Source organism: Lissotriton vulgaris, chromosome 5 (genome assembly GCF_964263255.1).
Source record: "Lissotriton vulgaris chromosome 5, aLisVul1.2, whole genome shotgun sequence".
In the NCBI taxonomy this organism is placed as follows: Eukaryota; Metazoa; Chordata; class Amphibia; order Caudata; family Salamandridae; genus Lissotriton; species Lissotriton vulgaris.
The window spans coordinates 1,625,886,352-1,625,899,913 of NC_141693.1; the positions used below are offsets into that span (position 1 = coordinate 1,625,886,352).

General features: G+C 42.4%; 1 protein-coding gene across 1 annotated transcript in view; it reads right to left on the reverse strand.

Annotated features, from left to right (window-relative positions):
* The window catches only part of LOC147716860 (vasoactive intestinal polypeptide receptor 1-like), a 631,302-nt gene that overhangs the window by 306,433 nt on the left and 311,307 nt on the right, over positions 1–13,562 (reverse strand). Inside the window, exon 7 of the mRNA XM_086919813.1 lies at positions 6,941–7,073. Within this exon, the coding sequence (XP_086775939.1) occupies positions 6,941–7,073 (133 nt within the window). The remainder of the gene's footprint in view (positions 1–6,940; positions 7,074–13,562) is intronic.

Sequence of the window (13,562 nt, forward strand, 5' to 3'; positions counted from 1 at the left end):
CCAAAAAGCGCAAAGTGCCACTCGCAGCGATCTGGTCATGCAAGACTGGGAGAAAATCACAAGATCAGGCTGACCACTGTGGAGCATGAGTTGATTACAGGAACCAGGCTAGTCCCACTGAAAAGGTATCTTCTCGGTACAGCACGAAGAGTCCCGTTTGTGGTGGAGGTGGATGGTTATTGATGTAGAGCAAAGAGCAGGCCTGGCGTCAAAAACAGTTGTCGCTGTAAAGCAAAGTTTCTGTTGTCATCATGAGCGGCATGCCAGAGCTTTGCGGTGGTGCTCCCAATGAGCGGTCAATGCTGTGAAGAGTCAGGTGAACCGAACTTTGCATTTGCGGGCTGTGGCAGTGACAAAGTTTCGGCACCAACGGGCCTGTCTGCAGTCACCAAGAGCACAATAAAACTTCAATGTATCCTCTCTGAGGCCACATCAAGGGTCCAAGCTGCAGATGCTAAATGGCCAAGGCAGGACAATTCCAATCTTTTAAAAGTACAAAACACCACTTGAATTGCCAATACTGACTACTCCTACACACCTTTGTTTTACTTCCTGGCCACTGTACTGAATTGCAGTGATCATCATTTATTATCCACCATAGCAAAGAAATTTCAATATTCAAAGCAGCAGTACACAGAAAATAAAATATGAATATATCACAAATGTACATTGCAAAACATATCATAATATTCAGCAGGCGTAAGTGGATATACAGTCAATTGGTTGTAAAGTATTATAGCTTGAACAGGCATAGCAGATAATGTGTATGTATTCTTGCTGTATGAGTTGCATTTAAGATGGCGATTTGTTGTTGTATTAGTATTTGTGCAAGCACTTATTTACCCAGGGGTTTTACATGTTGGCATCAGGCATTCTACAAAGTAAATCAAAGGGCACCTGTGTGAAAACCTGCAACATTTGTAAACAAATGACACCAGCAAATGTGGCTGACTAAGTAATAACCTAAATATAGGCCCACAGAATTAAAGAATAATGTAATGTATGTGTTCTTGTAAAGCGCACTGCTGCCCTGAGGCTTCATGGCGCTGTAGACTGCTGGGGAACCCGTCCTGGCTATCCCTGTGAGATGGTCCCTACTGGCTATCTCCAAGGTGAAATCAGGCATCTCCAGCGTCTGTGGGGGGGCGTTGTAGAGATGAGGCAAGCTAATGCCCAGAGTTGCTGAGTGGCGATCCCTTGTTAGAGTAGGCACCGAGGCAAGAATTATCGAGTCCGCTGACCCTGGTCCACGACCCTGCCGCGTCGGGAATTGAACCCTGGTCCCGGGCCGTTCTCTGCTTCCGGGTCTGCCGCCTTTAACCAGTGAGCCACACCACTCCATAGAAACATTCATATGCATGTAGAGGCTCAGAAAATTCAAAGTCGATATAAAAAGGAAATGTAACTCATGTGCGAATTACTTGCAGATTTCTTTATTTTTAATGAACCCGAAATCATTCTGCAAAATAAACTGACATACATATGCAGGTACTGAATGGAGATTGGGGAACGTTCTGTACTAACAAAAATAAAATGAAGTACTTTATTTCCAATATAATTCCACAATGGGCTTCAGAGTACATTGAAAAGTAAGTGCCACTGTGACAAGTTTTGGGGCCATATTTACAAGATTGATTCATCAGCATTGATGAGTCAGATTTCTTGCATTTGCTGCAAATGCCCTAACAACGCCATGGATGGACTTTATTTACAATACGGCTCAAGGATTCACTGATGCATCAGAAAATCTGACGTATTTTTTGCCGCTAAAGGGATGCATTGCTGGAGTTGGTCATAAGACTTTCTCAACTCCAGCAATGTGTCAGAACATGGAAGCGAGTCCCATGTTAAAATTCCTGTGTCAATCCTTACGCCTGGTTTGAGAAAGCGAAGGGATTTTGGAGCAGTCAAATCACAGAGTGACGCAGTGAAAAGCTGTACATTTCACTGCATCAGTTGTATGTGGCTTTTAATGTGGGAACGCCCACCCAGCATACATTATACATGGCGCAGGCATGATGTGACGCAGGCCTTTACAAACTGACGCCTTGGGACCAATGAGTCCGTTTGTAAATATGGAGCAGTGTGGAGCACTGATTTCTCCGCCGCTGCGTAAAAAAAGATTATGCTGCAGCAGCGCTAGCTCCATGTCATTTTGTCAGTTCGTTTATATAGAGAAAAGAAGTCATCAACGATGGTTGCGAGTTGAGCCATACTGAAAAACGTAAATGATACTAGCACTTTATTATTGCGAATATCTACAAAGAACTTTAAGTGGTCCGATCTCACAAGAAACAACAAGCAATCTAACTCGCACATGCTATGGAGAGGCAGAAAGAAAGCCTGCCTCAAACAAGCATTGGAAATGCAATAGGTCTCGCATTAGGAAAGTTGGAGCTATTGGTATTGTAAATGACACTTTTTTTATTTATGTGTTGGTTTTGAAAGTAGCAAAATTAATAGCTTTGTCAGTTACAATGTCAATAGTTTTAACTTCTGCAAATGTGACACCTATAGCATTTGTAATGCAATGTGTGTTGTATTTACGTGACTTAGATGTATTGATATTACAAATAACAATGGCTTTTAATTTTGTAAATAATTAATACTTAAAAAGTTATTGTAATTTATAATGGCAATAGCTTAAACGTTTGTAAATAACTTTTGTGAAGATTATGTTCAGTGTATTTTATTGTGACGAAAATCCAAGAACTTTGCATTTGCACCTACACACACAGAGCCACACACATATAGATGATGTGGTGGTGGATCTGGGGGATATGATGGTGGTGGATGTGGGGGTGGTGGTGGTGGTGGATGTGGTGGTGGTGGTGGATGTGGTGGATATGGTGGATGTGGTGGTGGTGGATGTGGTGGTGGTGGATGTGGTGGATGTGGTGGTGGTGGATGTGGTGGTGGTGGATGTGGTGGTGGTGGATGTGGTGGTGGTGGATGTGGTGGTGGTGGATGTGGTGGATGTGGTGGGGGTGGATGTGGTGGTGGTGGATGTGGTGGTGGTGAATGTGGTGGTGGTGGATGTGGATGTGGTGGATGTGGATGTGGTGGTGGTGGATGTGGTGGTGGTGGATGTGGTGGTGGTGGATGTGGTGGTGGTGGATGTGGTGGTTGTGGATGTGGTGGTGGTGGTGGATGTGGTGGTGGATGTCATGGTGGATGTCATGGTGGATGTCATGGTGGATGTCATGGTGGATGTCATGGTGGATGTCGTGGTGGATGTCGTGGTGGATGTCGTGGTGGATGTCGTGGTGGATGCCGTGGTGGATGTCGTGGTGGATGTCGTGGTGGATGTCGTGGTGGATGTGGTGGATGTGGTGGATGCGGTGGATGTGGTGATGGTGGATGCGGTGGATGTGGTGATGGTGGATGCGGTGGTGGTGGTGGTGGATGGAGTGTTTGAAGGTTCCCCCTGCAATTATGTAAAATAGCCATTCAGGCAGCTGATAGAATTGGAAGGGGTTCTGCCCCCAGGCCCTCCCTGCAGCCCCCCTCACCTGGCCCAGCCTCCCCTGTTTGGCTTTTCAAAGCAAACCTAACACGATGTCTTTCTTCAGGAGAAAGGGAGCCGAGAAGAAGTGAAGAAAAAAAAAAGTTCCCAAACTTGTACATTGAAAGTCAAGGTAAGTCTTGGCAGTTTAGAAGCCATAAATACAGCTGAAAGGGAGGCGGCAGAAAAAGGCCAAGCCCGTTCAATTAAGAGTTTCCCAAGCAAACGAGCGAGTCCTTTTTGTGCCCAAGTAAAAGTCACAGCCCTCTGTTCTCATCACAGCGAGGCATTCAGAAAGTTGGTGGCCTGGCAGCCCCAGCCTATATTTTACGGTCTTCCTTGATTGCTGCAAACTGCTATTATTTGTTTACATTGTAAGCGAGAGCGAACGAATCGCAGGAAAATTACCATTTTAGAATGCGGCAAATGACCACTTTACAGAAAAATACAGGGGGAGGAGCTGGGTGAGAAATGCAAAAGCGAAAAATACAAAATCGTGTCACTGGGGCGTGAATGGAATGAAAGAAAATGCGTAATGGACTGATGAGAAGACAGCAGAGTACGTGCGGGAGGGAATGAGATTAAAAACAGCGAGCCAAGACGGAGGGCATTGCTGTGGGGAGGGGGGAGGAGAAATGTGACACGGCAGGCAGGGGAGGGGGCAGAGCGGGAATTATGTTTTTGTTGATTTCAACTGACGCATTTCGACTTCTCTGGTCTTTCTCAAAGTGAAAAGAAAGGGCAATATTGAGCCCTGCTTTACATAAAAAAAACATGAGCACAGTGCATCAACATGGAAAAAAAGACTTCAGTTTTTACATTTCATGTATGCATTTTGAAATCACACAAGACACTCAAAATTATAATTTTCTGATCAAATTGTGCTTGTGAAAAATAAGACTATAATATGATTAAAAAGAAATAAGTACACCAGTCCAGAATAAACCAGAAAAAATATTGCAACAGGTAATGAAAAATGGACCATTGGCTACTAGTCTTCGGAGAATTACAGAAAACATTATCAGAGACGTTAGGGAACCGCTGAGCCCCACTGACGTAATATAGTAGAGCTGTTTCATCAGAAGTCAAATTCAATTTGTTCCGCAAGTGCTTGCATTATAGGCGATATTGGACCAAAAATGCTGCTAATGTAGAAATTGTGGAGTACTAAATGTGTATGTATTATATTGCTGATGACTTCATTACATAGGACATTGCCCCATAAACCACCTTAGTAGAGGGACAAAGTCATGATTAACCCTTTTGATCGCACCAGTGATTTTGGGGTGTTAATTATAAAAGACAAATTACAAAAGGAGCAACAAAGGGTACATTTGAATCGCAAATCGATAAGAGCTGAACACATGAGGTTTTCATTCACGTTACTTTTTACACATTTATCGGTGTTAGTATTACATACGTAACATAATTGGTAAGGTATTGACAGGACAGAGTTACCATTAAATGGATCGCTAAAAACAATCCAACAATATACAAGTTGTTCTGAAACTCTTCAGAATGCTCTGCAGCAATGACTCATTGGGGAGATGGGATTACAAGTTAGCTAGTTGGAGTAAAAACAAACAAGGAGAGACAAGGAGAAACACGGCCGTCAAAGTGAAAGTACGGCCGGCTGAGGGCATTGCTGTGGGGAGGGGGGATGAGAAATGCGACACGGCGGGCAGGGGAGGGGGCGGAGCGGGGAGAGCGGCATGAGGGTGTGAAGCAGCAGGGGAGGAGTGCTGCTGGCGATTGACTGGCGATTTGATGATGTGCACGCGCATTTTAGGTCAATGCGCTTGCGCATTGACCTAAAAGCCACGGGCACAGCATCAAATCGCCAGTCAATCGCCAGTCTAGGTAAAGCTTATTTAAGGTCCTATAGAGCTTGCCAGCTGTGCGCATGCGCACAGCAGGCGAGCCCTAAAAACTCCTAAGATTAGTCAACAATCCAGCGGCGGCTCCTACCCTAAGGCAGGGGAGCGTCGCCCCACTGTATTCAGCAGTGAAAAATAAAAAATAAAATGATAAACGTTATTATAATTTTATTTTTCTTTGCTCACTTCCTGCAGCCGAGTAGGGGGCATGGTGGGGCAGGCCTTCCAATCTGATACAAGGTACTGCAGGAAGGAGAAGGAGAGGTGGCACTGCTTCAAGTGCGCATGACAGTGTGTCCGGCTGTAATCTGTCATGCCACTCTGATCTCTCCAGCTGTCATGTACAGCCGGGTGGAGAACAGCACAGGGTTGTAGCCCATTAGAGAGTGCCTAACAAGGGCGCTCACACCAATCACGGTGCTGCTCTCATGCTGAGTAATACCAGAATGAGACCAGCATTTAGATTGGCGTGGGGGAATCTGCGGCGGGCCAGGAGTCTAGGAGCAGTGGCCAGAAGAGCACCACACTGCAGATGGCAGATAGGCCCTTTAAAAATGATTTTCCTCGCACTGCTGCCACCTGGGCTGCTTCCCCCGCAATGCTCTCCACTTTAATGTCTCAGCAGCCCCCACAGAGTGAAGCACAGTATCACCAAATTTCTCAAACATTATCACGATCGCTGAGCGCAGTGCAGGTGCATAACGCATCCATGCATCTGTTTCTTCTAGCATTCACCTTAGGCCCTGGCTGAAACTCATGTCTGCGCAAAAATATCAGATCATCCCCACGCCGCAGGGGGCAATGAAGACAAATGAGTTTGAGTGCCTGAGGCTATCATGATTTATAGTAGCCGGTCCTGTTCTGAAAGCAGCCTCAAACCTGCTGGCCATGGGAGATGCCGTGTACCACGCTGACCAGGCCTGCCCTAATTACTGTCAATGGCGCATTTGTTAACTCTCAGATCTACAAGTTGATGTATGAACTGCAAACCGCACAGCTCGGAAACCCCGGAGAGGCAATTACAGATCCGAATGTCCAGTCGTTGTTGTCTGCTGCTCCAACTCTGAGATTTTCTGAGTTGTTGTTTGCACTGTAGTGCAATTTCAAAAAACAAACAAATGTAATTGCCCATTGTATGTATGCGCAGCAATCAGAAACCGTCATGATACGACCCCTGGGGCCATTATTGACTGTGCCTGTTTTTCTGTGCCTGAAGAGTGTACAGTGAATCAATTTAACACAATATTTCTCCAAGTTAGAGCTTTATTTTTAGACAGTGGCGCTCGGGATTTCTCTCTTTCTGCTTCTGAGCTGCTCTTCACTTTACCCACTCGAGGTGCATAAAAACAACCGCTCTGCTCTGCGCTGAGTCAACGTGGCCCATCACGATACAGCCAGATAGCCTGTGTTTTGCAAAAACCCTGACAGTAACCCTCTGTGGGCTGACTCACTGCTCGCTCCCTAGCTCATTGACTCATATATTTTGACACGTTCTTGTATCAACCATAAAAATAAATCGCGTTTTAAAGAGACAAGGTAAATAAAGGACGATCCTTACTGTTGACAGTGTGCAGTGGTCCACCGTCTCGTCGGAGAACAGGACAGCATCCTTAATGAAGACGGCGGCGCCTCGCAGGACAAATGACGCAAACAGGTGCATGTGGATGAAGTTTCTGGTGCAGTAAAGCTTCCTGCGGAGCATAAGGTATGTAGGGGAAAAACAGACTCGTGACATTTTCAATCAAGATAAAGATTTCAAATAATACTGCATCTTAAACCAACCCCCTCCATTACTTGGACGGACCCACCCATCTCTTTGTACAGCGCCAACTGCCTCTAGCGAGGTTTAGGCCATATACATTGCACATACATAAATACGAAGAGCCATGAAAGCTCTGTACTGCTGGAACAACTCGGATACTAAAATATGATTTGCAATTGGTAATCATAATATGGAGTTTGCATTGACTTAATGTTTTATTCCAAACTGTTAAACCTGTTACCCACAGGGTTGGATTGGGATTGAAAAACTGCCCGGGCACACCCCCCAAAAAATCGGCCCACATTTGCATAATCAGTCCTCAAGTCACTGCTTTGGCGTAATCTTATAAAAAAAACTTTAGGGAGGGGGGTTTAAAAAAAGCATGCATTAGTTTACACTGGAGAAACACACTTCTACTCAGGCCCCCTGCCCCCGCTCAGTATGTGCACACATTAATGGGCCGGCCAGCTAGACAGAGGGACTGACACCTCTGCCTGTTGCAAAACGGAGGTAATGAGCGCCCATCAGACACCCACTGGGCCACTGGCTGTGCTCGAACCATAGACACAGCGCCCAAATCGGCTCCCAGACTGCTCAAAAAAAGCAGCCCACAGCAGAACTCAGACACCGGCCCCTCGGGCATTGCCCGAATGCCCGCGTTACCCATCCCATGCTGGGTACCCAATGCCAAGGATTGATAGAAGAGGGGATTGAAGGTTTATAAGAATATGGCAATCTTTACTAAGACGTTTCACTCACGCTGAATACTAAAACACTGAAATAGCTTTGAAGCACAGTATATGTTATATTATATTATACTATATTTATTAAATTATATTATATTATATTACATTATATTATATTCATTATATTATATTATATTATATTACATTATATTAATTCATAGTAATTGAGCGCATGATCACCAGTGGTTATTTGGCATTATGGAGTGAATTGCTGACAAATTGAGCAGAAGAAAAGACAATTATCAACCTTAATGGGCTTTCTTTAAAACCGCGGCCCCCATTTCCACCTTCTTTATGCTAGGAACAGTGAGGAGACGCATGGAGGAATAACGAAAATCCTTCACTGGCGAGTACTTGATACATTTTTCCATTAAGAATTGACGTCCCTTCCCTACTGAAGCTTTGAAGATATGAAAGCAGATCTTAAATTTGACCTATATTTCACAGGCAACCAATGAAGTTCTCAGAGCATTGGAGAATTATATGAATACATCAGTGCCTTACAGATCAATCTAGCTGCTTTATTCTGAACCTCTTGCAACTCGTTGATCCATTTTCTGGGCAGGCCCAAGTATAGAGGGTTTGTATGGTAGAGAGACAAAATATCAAAATTAAAATATCGATATACAATAATATCGATGTTTTAATTTCGATGGTATAGAATATCGATGTGCAATAATATCGATAGACAGAATATCGATATTAAGGTAAGTAATATCGAAGTCAGTAATTTCGATATCAAATATATGTTACTAATATCGAAATTTTGTTTAGTGTTGTGTATTTTAATATGTATTTTATATGTTTGTTAAACATGTTTTTTAACCCCTTAAGTGCGGGGAACGTTCAGCGGTCGTCCCGTGCACTATCTCGCTAGTGCTGCGCACGTCCGTTGAACGTTCCATTCCCGTTAGCGCAATCGAACGTCCGCACTGGGGCGGAATTTTCGGCGCGCTTAACGGGTTAATGTATGTTTAGAAATTAGTAATTTTGTTTACATTTTGCGTTTTAGTATCAGAGCGGGTTGTGGGTTTATAGGGGAATAGGGTGGGAAGTAATTTAATAATAATTAATTAATTAATATAATTTAATATGTTTGATTAATGAATACTTATGAATTAATAATTATTGGTAATTAATTATTATTAATTAGTTAATTAAATTAATTAGAGTTAATGTAGTAATATTTATTATTTTTTGTTATTGTTAATTAATAAATAATTTGTAATACATTATTATTAAGTGATTAAATGACCATTACATTTTTTATGTGATTTATTTATGTGTAGTGTGTTGTGTGTTTATAGTGGAATAGGGTGTGACAATTAAGTTAAATTAATTAAATAGATTGTATTTATTTATTGGTATCTATTAATTAATTGTTAATTAATTATTTGGTAAATTTTATTTTATTTAATAATATTAATTCTAAATATTTTATTACTAAATATTGTTTATTCTTGTAAATATCTTGTTAATTAATTATTAATTGGTAATATTTATTAATTGGTAATTAATATGTGTTAATTAGTTAATGTATAATTACATCAATGTAATAATATTAAATATTATTAATTGATTAATTGATATTTATAGTAATTTTATTTTTATATGTGTAGTGTGTTGTGTGTTAACGGGAGAGCGGTGTGGGAAGTAATTTTTACCCTCATGCTATCCAACGCGTTCCCTACTGTTGCACCCTCTGGAGTGGGAATAGTCATTTTTACCCCTACGCTATCCAACGCTTTCCCTATTGTTGCACTCTCTGGAGTGGGAATAGTAATTTTTACCCCTACGCTATCCAACGCTTTCCCTACTGTTGCACCCTCTGGAGTGGGAATAGTAATTTTTACCCCTACGCTATCCAACGCTTTCCCTACAGTTGCACCTTCTGGAGTGGGAATGGTAATTTTTACCCCTACGCTATCCAACGCTTTCCCTACTGTTGCACCCTTTGGAGTGGGAATAGTCACTTTTGCCCCTACGCTATCCAACGCTTTCCCTACTGTTGCACTCTCTGGAGTGGGAATAGTAATTTTTACCCCTACGCTATCCAACGTTTTCCCTACTGTTGCACTCTCTGGAGTGGGAATAGTAATTTTTACCCCTAGGCTATCCAACACTTTCCCTACTGTTGCACCCTCTGGAGTGGGAATAGTAATTTTTACCCCTACGCTATCCAAAGATTTCCCTACTTTTGCACCCTTTGGAGTGGAAATAGTAATTTTTACCCCTACGCTATCCAACGCTTTCCCTACTGTTGCACTCTCTGGAGTGGGAATAGTAATTTTTACCCCTACGCTATCCAATGCTTTCCCTACTGTTGCACCCTCTGGAGTGGGAATAGTAATTTTTACCCCTACGCTATCCAACGCTTTTCCAACGGTTGCAATATGTGGAGTAAGTATATATATTAATTTATATGTAGAGTTTTCAATGTATTTTAAATTTATATGTATTAGTTATTTTTTAAATATGTTTTAATGTTTATATTTATAATTTGTTAAAGTAATTGTAGTTTTAAATTATTTTTACATTATTATTAATACATTTAAAAAAACGATATTTTTAACTTCGATATTTTTGTACTACGATATTTTATTTTTGATTTTTTTGTACTTACCTTTATGTAGATAGAACTCCGATATCTTTGATGTCGATATTTTTGTGTAGATATTTTTGTATGCCTATATTCTGTCTGTCGATATTATGTCATTGATCCAGTTTGTATAATACAGTTTGCAAATTAGTAGAGGAAGAACATTTTTTTAGCACTTCTCCGGAGAGAAACAAAAATTTTAAGTCTCTCGCAAAGTAATGCTAAAATCTTGTTCTTTAAAGAGGTGAATCTTCAATTCATTCCCAAACTGGAGCAGCGTTGAGGTGGTCCTGACAGATATAGGGATGTTGTTCCAGGGCCTAGGATCATAAATGTTGTCTTTATTTTTTTAACGCTTCTTAGGCTGCAGTCTGATGGTGTCCTGGCTGCGGGTGTGCAGTCTGATGGTGTTCTGGATGCGGGTGTGCAGTCTGATGGTGTCCTGGCTGCTGGTGTGCAGTCTGATGGTGCCCTGGTTGTGGGTGTGCAGTCTGATTGTGTCCTGGCTACGAGTGTGCTACAAACCCCCAGAGAGGGTGTGCTTGTCTGCAAGATAAGCAGGGGTGCTAGTTGTGATGCCTTTGTAAATGTTGCAGCTGGTTTTGAGGATGGCATGGGCTGGTAAGGGGAACCAATCAGTTTCTTTTTTGTAGATGTGACCACTGATTCATTTTTCTCAGCTTTGCTTTCTGCAGCTTATATGCAAGCATAATAAGTTACTGATTCAGTCTTTGCACTATAGACTGAGGCCAACTCAGAGCCTGTATTCTGACACTCAGCACTTATTGATACGGCCCCTGATGCTTCTCAGTCAAGGAAGTGCTGCATGACAATCGACTACACTGTTACATTGGTGGTTTCTCACTGAGGAGAGACAAACTAATATATATTGCATGTATGTCCACTACCTTTTCTGACTACAAGATCTCCAAGTTCACAAGGCTCTGTTCTGTGCACTCCTGGCTTTTTTGTCATTCAGAAACCATTGAAAGAGGATTCACGGGTGGCCATACATTCTGGCCATTACAGGGTTTACTGGGAAATTCCCTGTCACAGAGTGAAGAGTTTGTCCACCGCAGAGTCATGGTAAGCTACAGGCTGTGCGAACATTTAAGGGGGTGACAAAGGCTCCTCGAAGAGGGGAGAATGGTATGTGCTGTCTGGGAATCAGACCTCTCATGTGAGTGCATTACAAATATTTCTAAAACATAGGGCCTCATTACGATACAACCGCAATGCAGGTGATCATAAATGTCTTTTTCTACTGCAGCTTCTGCTGTGGCCCAGAAAAGGCTCATAGCACAAGCCGCAGTAGAAAAATAACTTTTCAAACATCCAAGAAACATGTGCCAGGCACCATGAAGTGCCTCGTACAGGGTGCATGGATGTTTGGGGGCACCACAAGAGCCCCCTGACCACTTTTCAGTGGCCTACGGGGGAAAGGAGCCCTGCTTTGGGCCCTCAAAGTCCCTTCCTGATAGCCCTTTATTTAAATGGTGGTGGGACCGCCATGAAAAGGCTGTGGAAAATGGACATCCTAATTCCGACGGCGGTGCCTACGGAGGCACTACATCTATTGTAGGGATTAGTGTCCTACCACTACCCCTACAGGCTCCTTGTGCCTGTAGGAGGCGGGGGTCTGTCTCACAGACTGCTTTGGTCCAACCATCCGCATCATAATGCAGCAGTCAGATTGAAGGCCCGGATATCGGTAGGGCCTAAGGCCTGTCAGTGGCGGTCCCACCAACATCAAAATGAAGCCCATAACTATCAGTACCCTGACAGTAGCTGCCAGTAAGGGTGGTCAAAGTTTCAAACTGCACACAAAAGTTTGCCAATATAGTTGTCTTGTAAAATAATTTTTACAGGAGTATTCTAATACTGAACCAGTTATTTTGTGGATTTTTGTTTCTGAAAATCTATGTTAAACGGACATTACTTTCACTTTAGTAACATTTTTGAAAGATTTAAAACATTTGAAGATAGCCATAGGAACATAAATTCATAACAATGTAGCCCCTTAGTTTGCACTGAGCACACTTAGCAAGGGTTGAAAGTCTGTTTTGACTGCACCTCTGAGTTCAGATGAATTGGTGGTCTGGTGGTCCTTTTCCCTCCCATTTGTCTACCACTTGAAACATGAAGTGGTGTTCTCAATTGCATGAGGCATATCCCATTTACTTGTGAAACATCCCGATTTCTGTGCAGGGAGACATTCTAGATGTATTGTTTCTGCCACTAAATGAGCTACTCGCATTAAGCCTTAATATTGATACATGTGATACACAGAGGATTCAAAGAAAACGTGTCACATTAGACCTTTCACAACATCCATGGTGACCTGGTAAAATTTCCTGCATAGCTGGAGGAATGACACATTTTGTTCATTCTTGCTCTTCTTTCTGAGCAGATTCAATCTAGGAAATGGATGCTGTTACAGGAATGAATTGAGTGATTCAAAATATGTGCTAACAGTATGGTATAAACCTGGCAGGGAGACAGCAGACGTGGCAATTACATTCTAGGAGATTTGAGTCAAGTGACAATTCACTCTTATGAGGAAAAATTCCAGGGAGAGAACAGAAAGTAAATTAGTCAGTCATGGCGAATATCTTAGAATACTATATTCAATATGCCAGAATCATTCCACTGGACATAAAGAACTTACAGCCACAGGGGCAGTTGCTCTTGACTACGTAGCTAGACACATCAGTTGCTGTGGCTGTTCAGAAGTGTTTTGAAAGATTGATGGCAATGCAGGTGATGCTGAACTTTAATTTGTCAATTTTACTGCTACTCCTCCTGTGTCTACAATCACCACTACCACCACCAGTATCCATGGTGAGCATGGCACCAGAGGTGAAAGTACCTCCAAAGATGATGTGTGGAGTTGTTACAGAAATACTTTGAACAAGAAGGCTTTCACAGGGCCGTTAGAATTTGGAGATGTGCCTGAGTAGATCACAAAAAGCCAGTATCAAAAAGTGAAAAAGGTGATATATGGAGTAGAATGCAAGTCCGTTGGAACTACTGACCATCTTTGTGAAAGATATGAGGCATCCTTTTGGCGAGA